Genomic DNA, 15,612 nt, shown 5'->3' on the forward strand with positions numbered 1-15,612 from the left:
AACACACAGAGTCGAGATATTTGTTTAATTCATATCTGCGCAGAGATGGGTGCTAGGTGGTACTTCCACAAAGCTAGCACACCCTGGTTACTGCACAGCCGACACTTCATACAGTTTGAGCAACAGTTATCAGTACCTTTTACAACTGCATTAAGTCACCCTCGTTCCCATTGGTTCCTGCTAGGTCTCGTCTTCGTTTAAAGTCACAGTAATCTTGCTCCTTTCTTCAAGGCCTTGTTTTGTTAACTATCTGTGAAAGACTGAGTAATGCCCTATTCTCCTTCCCCCCCCCCCGCATACCTCCAACACCCACACAAACCCCCACCACACACACACACACACACCACCACCACACACACCTCTCCCCAACCACACATGTACCCCCCACCACCACACGCACCCCCATCACCACCACATGCACACACCTCTCCCCAATCATACGCACCCCCCCACCCCCACAAACCCCCCACCCCACACACACCACCTCCCCACAAACACACACACACGTCACCCCCACACACACGCCACCACACACACACAAACCCCAGCCACCCACACACACACACCCCAACCACCCAACCACACACACACCCCAAACACCCACACACCCCACTACACACATCCCCACCACTACACACACATGCCACCACACACACACCAACACCCCCCCACCCACCACAAGCCCCCCCACCTCCACACCCCGCAAGCACCCCCACACATCCCCAACCCCCCACCCACAACCACCCACCCATACACACCTCCCGCCACCCACCCCCACCCTCCCAACCACACACACACACCCCTGCCACCCACCCACACGCCGCGCATCCACCCACAAACACCCCCTAGCGCCCCACACACACGTCCAACCACCCACACACACTCCACACCCCCTCCACACCCCTCAGTCACCACCCCCACACATCCCTCAACCACACACACCCACACCCCCAGCCAACCATATACACACACCCCCAACCACCACCCCCACTACACACACACACTCTCACTCTCCACACCTCCCACGCCAACCACCCGCACACACCCTCAACCACCCCTCCACACCCCCACGACCCTTCCCCAACCACCACACACATATCCCCTCAACCACCCTCCTCTCCAAACACCACACACCCATCCCCCAACCACTCTCCCTCCAACCACCACACCCAACCGCCCCCACCACTCATCCCTCCCCAACCACCCATCCCCCAACCATCACCCCCCCCCGCAACCACCCATCCCCCTCAAACACCCTCCCCCTCAACCACCACACACGCACCCCCCCACTTATCCCCCCTAAACACCACACACCCATCCCCCGCAACCACCCTCTCCTGCAGCCACCACACACATCGCCCCCAACCAACATACACCCATCCCCCCCAACCACCACACATCCATCTGTTATGGAAACAGTTCGACCCTAGGTTTCCTAGGAGCGAGGAGCAGAGTCCCACATAGGTCTAACAGCGGAAATTAATTATTTATTTAAATGATGGTACAGCAAAGTAACAGCTCGAGCTGGGTGCCTCTGGGGAGGGACCCGGAACAAAGAAATTTTGGGGTAATTATGCTCCTTACAGTCTTATTTCCCCATCTGCCCATGACAGTCTCTTCCAATCTTCTTTACCGAGTCGGTGGTTTCTTTCCTCTTGATTGGTTCACGTCTAAGTCCCGGGTTCCTGTTTCACAGTGCCTTATCTTATCCAAAGGTTAACTGTTACCTCTGTCCATTGTGTGCTGTATCTTTGAGCGCTGGTTCTGTTTGAGCACTGGTGTGCTGGTTCTAGCTGGGTTTGCAGTTGCATCCTCAACAATGTCTTTCGAGCTCATTTACAATTCAGTCCTGCGGCCTGCAGGCTTCATCTACTTTAGGCACTAGTGCTAAGCTGGGCTAGAGCTAAATTAGCTCCCTTTTCTAACAGTCCTCCCTTTGTTTTTTAGGAGCATACCTGCTAGATATACATATAAGTGATTAAACTGAGGCCGAGTATTTGTATCTTTTGAGTTATGTGCATAGTAAAGCAATTATTATTTACTACCTAGAGGAGAATGTGAAGCGCTTTTTCTTTTTTAAAGTTTATCTCAGACTAAGCAATAGTTTTTACCTTCGTCCGTGGAGTGAGAGGGATCTTTCAACTTTAAGGGATGTCCCAACTCAAGAGGAGATCCCGGTGTACAGGCCCACTGATCCTCAGGAGAGTTCAAATGGCTGTCCTGAGCGAGGTCTATTTATACTGCATCAATTATTTGTACTATTAGTCAAATCAGGTGTGATCTAGCCATGGTGCATATTTGGGAGTCAAGTACCTTTCGAATTTTAGGAGGCAGTTCCTCGTTTGCTCTCAAGCGAGGACTTCTCACCCAGGCCTTTTGCTAGCGACTTACTACCAGTCGTTTGTATGTGTTGAGGTTATTGCCAATCACTTGGGAAAGTGGAGGGCGAAGGTCCTGCCACCTTCCCCCCGCCCCCTGACTATAGTCAAACCATCAACCTCACGAAGTGGCCGTACAGGTGCCTCTTGCCTTCGTGGTATAAATAGACCTCAGTGCTTACTAATCAGAATATACTAATTCAGTATATAACAGCAGGGCTTGTGTTTTTTGCAATAACCACCACACATGGAGGTATACGATGATTAAGCAGTAAACATAACAATGTCAAAGTTAAAATAATACTACTACAGGGTGAAGCATAAGATTAAAAATTCCCATTCCTGTTGGCGACCATCCAAAAAATTTCCCACCAGTGATGTTCTCCATCTTTTTTTTCCACTCTTTCTAGAACATGATGTATAATTTTTTTCCTGTGTCATGATGAACAGCGATTAGAGTTTTTTGTCCATTGTTTCGGATGCCCTTCAGCAGTTGACGCACATCATCATGTTGTAGCAGTTTTTTCACCAATGTGAGATTCATTCTGATGGGGGTAGGCAATAAATCTCGAATTAGTGTATAATTAGATTGTTACAATTGATGAGACATAACAGGAGCTGAATAATTAAAGTCGCATCCCATAATTTCAGTAAAGTTACGAACACAAATATTTGAGTGATTGCTAGCATCTACAGTAATGTTATCTACAACTACAAAATCACAGAGGGTTCTCATACACAAACACATCCTTTTCCAATATACACAAGCACAGTTTCAGGGGTTTCATTGGGATGTATTTCAAGATGACAAACATTTTGTTCAGTGTCAAGACAAATGTCTTGGGCTTTTATGGTATTACTTTCACAAATAAATCCTTGTTGTTCCCGTACAACACATGCATTGACATCGACAGTTTGCCATTTGTTTCCATTTCATCGGGCCCATACTCTATGCTCCAATGGATAGAGTATAGATAGCTCCATTGTGATTTAATCCCAGTGCAATGAAAGGGTATATGGTGTATACTGAAGCATTGTGCATTAAGACAAAAGCCGTGGCCTAGGTTTTGATGTAACCATTCTCCCAGCCAATATCACTCAGGATTTAAAGGTGATTTTCCTAATTTTAGTTAACTCGTCCACCTTTTGGTTCCACTTTGTGGTGGGTTGACTATCCTTGGCATGAGCTTTCACCCATCCCATCTTGAATGGTGTTTTGGGGGCTATATTTAGTAATAGTTGCCAATCTTGGTTTCCCCAAACTGGAGATCTATTTATTTCCCAATTCAAGGTTTCCCATTGACAGAGCCATTGCGTGGCACCGGCCCACACAGCATAAGAGTCTACCCATATGATTTTTGCTCCATTCTGTGCTGCCAAAACGACTCCTCTTAATTATCCTACTTGTGCACTGCTTTCACCTTCTTCTATTACTTGTTTGCCAGTGGTAATATCTAATGCAGCGGCCTTATATTGCCATTTACCATATATCCTTTTTGCTGAAGCACCAGTGAACCAAATATTTTCTGTTGCTGTATCCTCAGTGAGGGGCAGTGCATTCAGAATTGGTGAAGGTTTAAAAGGTCGTTGTAATGCTAAGGGGTCTGTATCTACAGGCATCTGTAATTTGGAAACCTTACTATGTCCTTCTGTTAATTGCATATTTTCTGCACTCCTGTTAGGTAGGCATACCATTTTCTGATAGTGGGTTTTTGTGCAACTCCTTCTGGGGGAGCAGTCCCCTTTAGGATTGCTTCTAGCAGATTAAATGGTCCTCTAGTTGCACAGGTTTGTCCCTGGTGCATTTCTCAACTTGTTTAACTGCTCGGACTAAAGATAAAAGTCCTTTTTCCCATTCAGAATATCGTTGTTCTGTTTCCTTAAATGTGGTAGAGCTAAATAATGAAGGTCTTTTTGGTCAATCGGGGCCAGTTTGGAACAGGTTACAGTAAGTAGCATGCTCAGCGAAACCCCATTCGGCTATAGTAGGGTCGCGGGGGTGTACTGGTCCCAATGACTGATATGTTTTTAATTCTTCAGTTGGAGTTTTGACCGCCTCTTTGTGTTCTAATTTCCACTCCCAGGATTTGCCTTTCCGTAAGAGTGAATATAATGGACGAGCAATAATAGAAAATCCAGGTACATGCTTCCTCCAATATCCTAAAGTTCCCATTAACTGTTGTAACTCCTTCCTTGATTGGGGCATTTGCAGCTCTTGGATTTTTCTTGAGGTGTCTGGAGGAATCACTGCACTGCCTGCTATCCACCAAGTACCTAAAAATTTTACCTCCCTACTTGGTCCCTGGCATTTTTCAGGTGGAACCTCAATTTCTGCTTTATGTAGTGCTTGCCATACTGCTGCTGCTGCTTCCCCCACTTTCTCCGGGGAAGTTCCTCAGATCAGAATGTCATCTATATCTTGGTACAGTTTCACATCTGGAGGGAGTGGGACTGTCTGTAAAAGTTCAGCAAGTGCAGCATGAGCAATCGTGGGTGAATGTTTGTCCCCCTCCTTGTGGGGGTCTGTTAAAGGTATATTGTGTTCCCTCCCAAGTGAAAGCAAACTTCTCTTTATCCTCCTCCTGCAAGGGGACCATAAAGAATATATCCTTCATGTCTAGCGCCGCCATCCATGGGTGTGCAGCTGCTTGTAATATAGCTGTTAAGTTTGCAATATTTGGTACAGCAGCTGTTAATGGGGCTGTATTAGCATTCAAGTGCGGATAATCACTTGTCAAACACCAAACACCGCTTCCTGTCTGGTTTCCGAACTGGCCAGACAGGTGAGTTATATGGGGAGTGGGTTTTGGAGATAATTTGTCATTTCTCCAAATCAGCTATGACTTCAGAAATGCCATTTTGTGCCGCAGCAGAGATTGGATATTGCAGTACATTAGTAAACTTTGAATCAGGGAGTGCAGGGGCTGCGCAAGTACACGCGCTGTAGCCTCCCTATTCCTACTGGGGTTGGGGTCGATGTTTGAGCCGAAGGACCACACACTGCCATCCAGCAGGCACCAGGTTCGTCCATTTAAAACATCAAAACCTAAAATATTTTCATTGTGATCTTTAACTGCAAAGCGAGTAGTCCACATGCGCCTCTCACCCAGGAGCCATGAATTAACCCTTGGCGGTTTGGCACACAACACTCACTCCGTTCACACTGGTAATTTTAACTCTCTGCCATCCGGGTCGCACACCCAGCTTCTCGGCATCTTGTTGTGTTAGTATTGAAATTTGTGCTCTCGTATCTATTAAAACTTCACCAATTGTCGGTGAGGACCAACTGGAATCAAGATATATGGGCCATTATCACTTATCCACTGATAAGCCTCCACTTGCCAGACAGGCAGACCCGATTGCCTTCCTGGCATCACTCGTTTTTTTTTCCCTCTTCTTCATGCCCTGCAATTCCTCCCTAAGGAGGAAGAAGGGGTTGTCTCTCTCTCTGGGAGCTGGCACTGGAGGAGTCAAAGTACGCTTCCCCCTTTCGCCGTCATCTCATTTCTGGGATGCTTCAATCAGACTCGAGATAACGCCAGTAGGCCGACCTCGGATCAAGGCTCTGGGAATGCCTAGGGCTAAGGATTTCCTCCACAGTCCACTTATCCGTTCTGGAGATTCTGTTCGCACTGTTCACAGGTCTTTAGGCTTTTTCCCTTTGACTTAGTTTCTATTCCCTGTGTGGGTGCCTGTATCACTGATCTCACCCTATGATCTCTTCCCCCGGGGCTTCAGGTTGGGTTTTTCAGCTGTTGGATCATCCCAGCCCATTTCACAGCTGTGGTTAAGGATGCCATGCATTAATTCTGCCCATGTAGGGAGTTGCCTGTGGGGGTCATTATCACCTAGTCTTTCATTGTATTCTGCAGCTGTTCAGTTTTCAAAGACAATAACAACTCAGTTGCCTTTCTACTTTCTATTTCTGTCTTTAGGTCCTGCTCCTTTCTATTCCTATTCTCCCTTTCTTGATATGCAGCTTCTAAACAGGTACCTGGCACCTTGCAGATAATGCCTTTCCCTTTTCTATCTGTTGTGTGGCCCCTAGTTACCTTTAGGCATTCTTCAACAGCTTCCCAATTATGCTAATTGCCACGAGCCCATTCTTCTGAGAAGTTGGGACTCGGGTTCACTCCATGCCTCCATAAATAATTGGTGATACTACTACCCAGTGCATATATTAGAAAATAGCTGAGCGCACCTTTCTGCATCTTCCCTCAACCTGGGCATTTTGCTTCCCCACAATGCTGAATCACTCGGGCTCCAGTGTTGGTTAGTAAATACATGCGGCACTGGAAGGGGTGGGTTAGCTCCCCCTGCTACGCCCGGCTGTAATGCTGCCAGATTAGGTAAAACATTAGAAACCATAGGATAGAGTCCAGCAGCTGGTAGAGTGGAAGTAGGAGAAAGAGAGGGAGAGAGAGTGACAGATAAATATTTAGGAGGTGAGAGCGAAGGGGTATAGGGTGGAGCAGTTGCTGTGGGTGCATTACTTGGGGTAATTGCATCTGCTACGGCGAGAGTCACTCTTCGCAGGGTTCCTCTCTTCTTTTCACTCGGGTGCTGGTGGTCCCATGCCCAATTGTCCCACACATACCAATACCCCATTTGGTGAGGCTTTTCATCTTCCAATATAATTCCTAGCGTAGTTAATTTTTTGGAATCGAAGGATCCTTCTTCTGGCCAGCCCCCTGAACCGGTCCAACATGGCCAATCTTCCTGGCATAAGGTAATTGCGCGCTTTCTGGATAATCCTACTGTACCGTCTATCTTTTCCCAATTTTCCAAAACCTCGGCCAAGGGCATCCCCTTTTTTATGCTGGGTATGTTTCCCATAGTCAATCAGTTATGTGCGCCTTACACTCCTCAGGCTGCGCACCCTTAAACCTTGCATGCGCCTTACGCTGATCAGGCTGTGCACCCTGCCGCGCAGTTGCAACAAGGGAGGGACTCGAACCCCCCCCCCGATGTCCAGACTCAAACCTGTCTTATAGAATCTGCTCAAGGAAGTTTAACACTCACCCGTTGGCGCCTCTCGCTCTAAAGGTTCCCAGGTGAACTCACCCGCTGCCGGCAGTCGGACGTTTGGAGACAAGAGGGTCTGACAGTGGTTGCCTAGGGTCCCATCTGGGTCGCCAAACTGTTATGGAAACAGTTCGACCCTAGGTTTCTGAGGAGCAGAGTCTCGTGTACATCTAGCAGTGAAATTAATTATTTATTTAAATGATGGTACAGCAAAGTAACAGCTCAAGCTGGGTGCCTCTGGGGAGGGACCCCGAACAAAGAAATTTTGGGGTAATTATACTCCTTACAGTCTTATTTCCCCATCTGCTCATGACAGTCTCTTCCAATCTTCTTTACCGAGTTGGTGGTCTCTTTCCTTTTGATTGGTTCACGTCTAAGTCCCGGGACGGTTGCTATGTTCCTGCTTCGCAGTGCCTTATCTTATCCAGAGGTTAACCGTTACCTCTGTCCATTGTGTGCTGTATCTTTGAGGGCTGGTTCTAGCTGGGTTTGCAGTCGCAAAGCTCCCTTTTCTAACACATCTCCCTCAAAAACCCTCCCTCGCAACCGCCACACACCCATTCCCCCCAACCACCCTCCCCCCACAACCACCACACACCATTCCAGTGTTTTTTATTTTACGATTGTACCACCTCCTGAACCCATGTAATAACAACTGGATTGAACAACAAAGCAGAAAAAGAAATAGGTAGCCCAAGATATAAAACACGCTTCAGCATCTCTATTGCTTTCTAAAATAACAACTTTGACACTTCTTACTGTCATGAGAAATAATTTTATGCAGTCAGTTACTCTAGCTACTGTCATATGTTAGTTCTACACTTTAGGTGTTCCCAAGAACATGTTACAATCCTTTTTTAATTGATATGTTTAAAGGATGTGAAGGGGGAAACAATTCCCCAAACCAAGAAAATTGGAGTACATCTTTAAATGCTTTTAAGGAAATGAATAATCTCAGTTCCAAGAGGAAACAAAGAATCCCTTCAGATGTCTTACCTTTCATCGGATTAACACATGGTAAGTCGTTCATCATGGGAGGAAACAATTGATTCTCATGTCCACTATGAAGATGTGTGTACAGGAGAAAAAGGGCACCCAGGTTACATAATAACCTGTTTTCTAGAGGATGCTTTCTGTTCCGATTTGATATATGCACAATACTCTACATTGTTACACACTAATGTCTATATTTTACACACACACACACACACACACACACAGAGCCCTACATACTCAGGAAAACATGCAAACCCCATGCCAAGAGCTTTCACACCAGAGTGTGGTTTCTTTAGCAAATACCAGGGAGTCCTTGAAACTGTGAAACCTGATGAGTATGTGTGCAGCCCTTGGCAACATGGTTAGTGAGACCATTTCATGAGCCAGACGCACACTTCTGCGCTCCTAAGGATGTCACAGAAATGCCTGCTAAAATACCCTGCAAAGTACTTGAAAAATGTTGGCCCTGCGGAGAAATGGGAAGTGCTATGCCTTCATTTCATTAATTAATGTTTGAATTGGTGCAGAAAGCTAAAAGTGATTGATGCTTAAAAAAAAAAAAGTAGATGTAGGTCTGAGCTCAGAAGCTTGTGTCAAATCCTCTCCCCTTCAGCGGTAATGTGACAACTTCAGGGTGTGTTGCTAGTCAAACACTGAATGATACGTGATCAGAAAAAGACCTTTTGCTTCATGCTCATGATCTTTCAATGTGAGGGCATTTTCAAGCTGAAGAAGCCCGCATATACAGAACAACTCCCTGTATTTCATACACAGGGCCCAAAAGGCCAAGCTCAGACTCACTAGTCTGTGCCTTGGGAAATGTACTGTCCAAGAACTGCTTATTGCTGCCTAGGAATCCTCTTCTTCACCAAAAATGTTTATTTTTGTTTCTAAAGGAAACAAAAAAAAATGGCAGTAATAGAGATGTCTATCTTGGCCTGCTCTCAGTGCTATTACCGAAGTCTGAGAACTTCACTTGCCACAAGAATATCAAGGGATCTGTGCTGAAAGCTATTGCCATGATTCAGAGAGAGCTATTTCCTTTTATGTTTTCTAACATTTCTCCCAGCTCCCATGGAGTGTAAAAAGAACTGATACTTTTATACTTGATGTAAGATGTGTGATAGTCGTTTCAACTGCTGCTACATGTGCAGTGCCTTCTCACTAGATATATATGATACTTGCCCCCCTTCACTGTCTAGAAACATCTTCCCAAGCTTTTCTAAAAATACAGGCTAGTAAAGAGTTTTCTTTTCTTTTCTGCACAATCTTCCTACCTGCTCTCTTTTACTGAGAATCCAGATCAACCTACCCCAGGAAAATTCTAATGGAGATCATAGTTGCCTGTTTGGCCACCAGAATTTGCTTGTCTTTTTCGGACTTGATATCCAGAAAATTGGATCAGAGCAAGTAACTCTTTTGTAACTCTTACTGTATGTTTAAAGAATATATGAAAGGTACCCAGCTGAGTGCCCCTATAAACTTTAATCTCTGGTTAAGTGCAGAACAAAAACAAAAGCCTGCAGGCAATGGTATCTGTTGCTGAAAGAATAATTAAAACTTAATTTAAGAGAATACTGCTTAATTAAGTTCTTTACCTTTTTGAAGCTACTAACAAGTCAGGATAGCTGGGTAGATTCTTTGCAATGAGCAAACAAATCAAACCTAAAAAGCATCAGGTTTAAACTAGTGGCCCAGCTATGTACAGCTAAAGCGGGTGCCTTATTTGTTCAGCAGTCTGATTCCTGGAATAGCTTTCTGTTTCTGACTCCAGCCTGCGAGCTGAACAGGAACTGCTGTCAGAATGGAGGAACCTGCTTCCTGGGGATTTTCTGCATATGTCCAAAATATTTTACTGGTAGACACTGTGAACATGATAAACGGATCAGGTGAGCAAAGTATGGAATTAATTTTTTTTCCCAGAAATAATAAAAAGCTTAACTTTAAGTCACATAACTCCACTTCATAGATTGATATTATTGTTATTGCTTCCTAATAACGCAGACTCTGTGGCATGGTGAGGCACGGGGAGTGGACCAAGGACAGCTGTCTGTTCTGCCAGTGCATCCAGGGCATTCTTCACTGCTTCCCTCATGGCCTGCAAGATGGCTGTGGTAAGAGACATCAGGGTACCCTGCATGACAGGAGCCCTTAACCCAGTACCCAGCTCACCAGTCTTGTTATTCGTGCCTCTGACTATCCCTGAGCCACTTCACCTGCCTAAAATGATGATAAACTATTCACAGAGATCCCTTTCAGATGCAGCAAAGGGTTAAACACGCTTGGGCATCTAGCAAAACCAAAGGAAAGAGCAAAAAACCATGCCCTTGAATCTTGAAATGGCCCTGCTACTTTCAACAATTGATATATTGTTTAGTATTGAAAGATAATTCTTCCAGTGGAAGAAAAAAATTGTTTGTAAACATGGTATCTATTTTTATAACTTATTGTTAATTGTTAATCTATTTCAGCTACTGAAAAGATAAAACTGTTTTCATAGTGTTATGTGTAAAGTGGGGTGGGTTTTTTTCCAGCTAATAGAAAGTTTGCATCTTCAGTATTTTCTGTTTTTTTTCAGGTGTGCAGCTATTTCACCTTTATAGTTACTATAGCCATGTGCTAATTCCAACTTTTAGCATGTACCATTTCTTACAAATGATAAGCATATTTATAGGGATTATTATTGGCCGGCAGAATTCTTTTGAAAGTGCATCTCCCACATGTAGAGTATTAACACAAAGCTGTCTTCATTTTCAGTGTGCACATTCAGAGCTCGTTGTGGTAAATAACTAACTAATCAAATTGTTTACTTTCCACTTTAGAGAGTTGTGTGTGTAACTAGAGCTGTGCTAAGAAGATACACAAAATTCAATCTCATCTTTGCTACATTTCATATGGTTGATCCTCTAGGGAAGAGTCTGGAACTGTTGCAGAGTAGATTTATAACCATGCCCATCATAACAGAGCTATCACATCATTGAAGCCAAAGGCTAAAATACACATTTGACGATGGCTTATTGTCATTTATTTATTAAACCTGATGCCTTAAAAACAAGCACCAACCAAATGAAAAACTGATCTTTCTACCAGTCCTAGGAACCTGCTTATGATGCACATATCACTGGTAAAATTCATAATATTGATAGGTATCTAGAGTTTACAGAACATCCTGGGGTTCTGGTTTTATTAATTCTTAACATATTCAGTGAATGTTTGATAATCCAAATTTTGCAGATTCTGATTTATTTACTCCCAAGAATAGTTTTCCACATGTAAGAGTGGAATCAAGGGAATAATAAGGGCTGTTTGACTATCCTAACACAGGAAGTTTGAGGTATCCCTTTATGGTACCTTATCTCACAATATACTTATACACACAAAAGAGCTCCTGGTTTGCTGGCCTGTACACAGTCAGTGAGATAGGCATATGAAAAACAGCATATGTTCATGCTCAGCAGGGATGTCTCACACAAACAATTGTTTCTCTTTCATATCTCTTGCCTGTGCTGAGAATTTTAGTCAACATAACTGCTTTTGTACAGACCACCAGTAACTCAGCCATTGCCCACAGCAGGGAAAAGCAGCACAGCTAACAGAGGCAGCAGTTTGCACAGCAGTGTCTGGGCTCTGCTTGGACCTTTTGAGGACCTTGTTGGAAGTTGTGGAGGCTTTCTGGGGACCCCCGAGGAACTAGACTGTGCTTGCTGCTAGCAGGAAAGGAGAGCTAGGCAAGGACAACTGCAGGAGGCCTTAACTTCTCCTGGGAAGCTCTAGCTAGGCATAGCTGCTGCTAACAAGCTCTCTTGGTTGCCCCTGGTCAGAGTGAGTTGGGGCCTTTGATCCAGGTGGCCCTTGATTAGGGTGGATCAAGCACCCTGTGAGCACCTAGGGAGTGCCTAGGGCCTCTCTGTGAGGCCTGGGCTGACAGTCAGCTCTCCTGCAGAAGGTGTGCTGTGGTTGATGAGTTGTATTGCCAGGTAAAGGAGTTACGGGAGGAAGTCAGTAGGCTGCATAGCATCTGAGAAGATGAGCAAGAGGTAGACAGGGTATTCTCAGAGACCATGCAGCTCCAGGAGTCTGAAAGCCCCACAGCAGTGGAGTTGTTGGAGGGCTCTGTGCCATGTGAAACAGTACATCATAACACTGTTGAAGAAGGCTGGAAACTGGTCAATTCTCATAGAAGGAGGGAGGCTCTTGCTCTTCCTGAAGACTTGCCTTTGAGGAACAGGTTTAGTGCCCTCTAGGCTGAGGGGGAGCTGGACACGGCTTCAAGGGAAGCTACTGGCCTGACAGACCCTATGCCATGCAAGAACATGCAGAAGAAGCAGGAGGAGGAGTAGACGAGTTTTCCAAGTTAACAAGTGGCTGCACTGCTGGTGTTGGCAGCAGGGTTTTGGTTTCTATGACCATGGAACACTGTTTGAAGATCGACAGCTGATGGGGAGAGATGGGATCCACCTCACTAAGCGGGGCACGCGTGTCTTTGCCAACAGGTTGGCCAGCCTGGTAAGGAGCGCTTTAGACTAGGGAAGATAGGGGAAGGGGAGTGGGATAGTGACAGGGTAGTCAGCAAAACGCCACTCAAGTCAGGATGCCTCCAGCGGGTGCATGCAGCCAGGGGAGACAGCATGGAACATGGCTATGGAGGATCCTCTTGCACCTCTCCTGGGAAACCTGCATGCTTGACTGGCTCTCTGAAATGCCTGTATACCAATGCACGCAGCATGGGGAATAGAGATCTGTGTGTGGTCGCAGGGCCATGATCTCATTGCAGTTACAGAGACATGGTGGGACAGCTCACATGACTGGAATGCTGTCATGGATGGCTATGTGCTTTTTAGAAAAGAGAGGCCAGGAAGACGAGGTGGTGGAGTTGCCCTTTATGTGAGGGAGCAACTAGAATGTGTGGAGCTCTGCCTAAGGGTGGCTGAAGAGCAAGTTGAGAGCCTATGGGTAAGGATTAAAGGGCAGGGTAACATGGGTGACACTGTTGTGGGGGTTTACTACAGGCCACCTGACCAGGAAGTCGATGACGCCTTCTACAGACAGCTGGAAGTAGCCGCACAATCACAGGCCCTGGTTCTCATGGGAGACTTCAACCACCCTGACATCTGCTGGGAAGACAGCACAGCTAGGCACAAACAGTCCAGGAGGTTCCTGCAGAGCACTGAGGATAACTTCTTGACACAGGTGGTGGAGACGCCAACGAGGAAAGGTGCATTGCTAGACCTTGTACTAACAAACAAAGAAGGTCTAGTTGGAGATGTGAAGGTTGGGGGCAGCCTTGGCTGCAGTGACCATGAGATGGTGGAGTTGAGGATCCTGTGAGGAGGGAGCAGGGCAATAAGTAGGATTGCAACGCTGGACTTCAGGAGAGCTAACATTGGCCTCTTCAGGGACCTGCTTGGAGGAATCCCATGGGGTAGGGCCCTAGAAGAGGGATCCAGGAGAGCCGGTTAATATTCAAGCATCACTTCCTCCAGGCTCAAGATGGGTGCATCCCTCTGAGTAAGAAGTCCAGCAAAGTGGGCAGGAGACCTGCGTGGATGAGCAAGGACCTCCTGGCAAAACTGTAGTCTGTTCTGTTTTTAAATCTTTACTATACTTCTTAGCTTTGTTATACTTGTAGATTGTCTGCTGTTAATGGTTTAGTGTTGTCCAGTGTCCGTCATATGTGTAGAACCGCTTACATCTAATAAATTCTTACATCTGACAAAAGATGATCTCTCGAGTTCAGTGCGACTAACCCTGGAATACGAAAGAATCCCAGACGCCCCTCTAGTGGCGCGTCACATCATGGCGATTGGGAGAGGCGCCTGAGGGCTGGAAGAAAGCCAATGTCACTCCAGTCTTCAAAAAGGGCAAGAAGGAGGAGCCAGGAAACTACAGGCCTGTCAGCCTCACCTCCATCCCTGGAAAGGTGATGGAACAGCTCCTCCTGGAGGTCCTCACTAAGCATGTGGAGGACAAGGTGGTGATCAGGAGTAGTCAGCATGGATTCACCAAAGGGAAATCATGCTTGACCAACCTGATAGCCTTCTATGATGGGATGACTGGCTGGGTGGATGAGGGCAGAGCAGTGAATGTTGTCTCCCTGGACTTGAGCAAGGCTTTTGACACTGTCTCCCATCACATCCTCCTAGGTAAGCTCAGGAAGTGTGGGCTAGATGAGTGGACGGTGAGGTGGCTTGAGAACTGGCTGGATGGCAGAGCTCAGAGGGTTGTGGTCAGTGGTGCAGAGTCTAGTTGGAGGCCTGTAGCTAGCGGTGTCCCCCAGGGGTCAGTCCTGGGTCCAGTCTTGTTCAGCGTATTCCTCAGTGACCTGGATGAAGGCACAGAGTGCACTCTCAGCAAGTTTGCTGATGATACTAAAGTGGGGGGAGTGGCTGACACACCAGAAGACTGTGTTGCCATTCAGAGCGACCTGGACAGGCTGGAGAGATAGGCAGAGAGGAACCTCATGCAGTTCCACAAAGGCAAGTGCAGGGTCCTGCACCTGGGGAGGAATAACCCCATGCACCAGTACAGGCTGGGGTCTGACCTGCTGGAAAGCAGCTCTGCAGAGAAGGACCTGGGAGTGCTGGTGGACAACAAGTTAAGCATGAGCCAGCGGTGTGCCCTTGTGGCCAAGAAGGCCAATGGTCTCCTGGGGTGCATTAGGCAGAGTGTTGCCAGCAGGTCGAGGGAGGTGATCCTGCCCCTCTGCTCAGCCCTGGTGAGGCCTCACCTGGAGTCCTGTGTCCAGTTCTGGGCTCCCCAGTACAAGAGAGACATGGAGCTCCTGCAGCAAGTCCAGTGAAGGGCTACAAAGATGATGAGGGGACTGGAGCATCTCTCCTATGAGGAAAGGCTGAGAGAGCTGGGCCTGTTCAGCCTGGAGAAGAGAAGGCTGAGGGGGGAATCTCATCAGTGTGTATAGGGAAGGCGCCAAGAGGATGGGGCCAGACTCTTCTCCGTGGTGCCCAGCGACAGGACAAGAGGCAATAGGCACAAACTGAAACACAGGAAGTTCCATCTGAATATGAGGAAAACTTCTTTCCTGTGAGGGTGACAGAGCATTGGAACAGGTTGCCCAGAGAGGTTGTGGAGTCTCCTTCCCTGGAGGTATTCAAAACCCACCTGGACGTGATCCTGGGAAATATGCTCTAGAGGTCCCTGCTTGAGCAGGGAGGTTGGACTAGATGATCTGCAGAGGTCCCTTCCAACCTTGGCC

At 46.6% G+C, this 15,612-nt stretch overlaps 1 protein-coding gene across 1 annotated transcript; it reads left to right on the forward strand.

The window, feature by feature from the left end:
• Positions 1–6,313: 6,313 nt before the first annotated feature.
• On the forward strand, positions 6,314–14,113 carry LOC138064074 (cryptic protein-like). Its single transcript, XM_068924931.1, has 5 exons — positions 6,314–7,107; positions 8,280–8,420; positions 10,174–10,288; positions 10,404–10,513; positions 13,409–14,113. The coding sequence occupies exons 2-5, from the start codon at positions 8,348–8,350 to the stop codon at positions 13,456–13,458; spliced, it is 348 nt and encodes a 115-aa protein (XP_068781032.1). The 5' UTR covers positions 6,314–7,107; positions 8,280–8,347; the 3' UTR covers positions 13,459–14,113.
• The last annotated feature ends 1,499 nt before the right edge of the window (positions 14,114–15,612 follow it).

Source organism: Struthio camelus, chromosome W (genome assembly GCF_040807025.1).
Source record: "Struthio camelus isolate bStrCam1 chromosome W, bStrCam1.hap1, whole genome shotgun sequence".
Lineage (NCBI taxonomy): Eukaryota > Metazoa > Chordata > Aves > Struthioniformes > Struthionidae > Struthio > Struthio camelus.

Bases quoted from the DNA above. Each gene is read 5' to 3' on its own strand.
- LOC138064074 (XM_068924931.1), top strand. From the start codon at position 8,348: ATGAATAATCTCAGTTCCAAGAGGAAACAAAGAATCCCTTCAGATGTC. The intron at 8,421-10,173 runs GTAAGTCGTTCA...TTCTGACTCCAG, and splicing joins TTTCATCGGATTAACACATG to CCTGCGAGCTGAACAGGAAC. The intron at 10,289-10,403 runs GTGAGCAAAGTA...CTAATAACGCAG, and splicing joins GAACATGATAAACGGATCAG to ACTCTGTGGCATGGTGAGGC.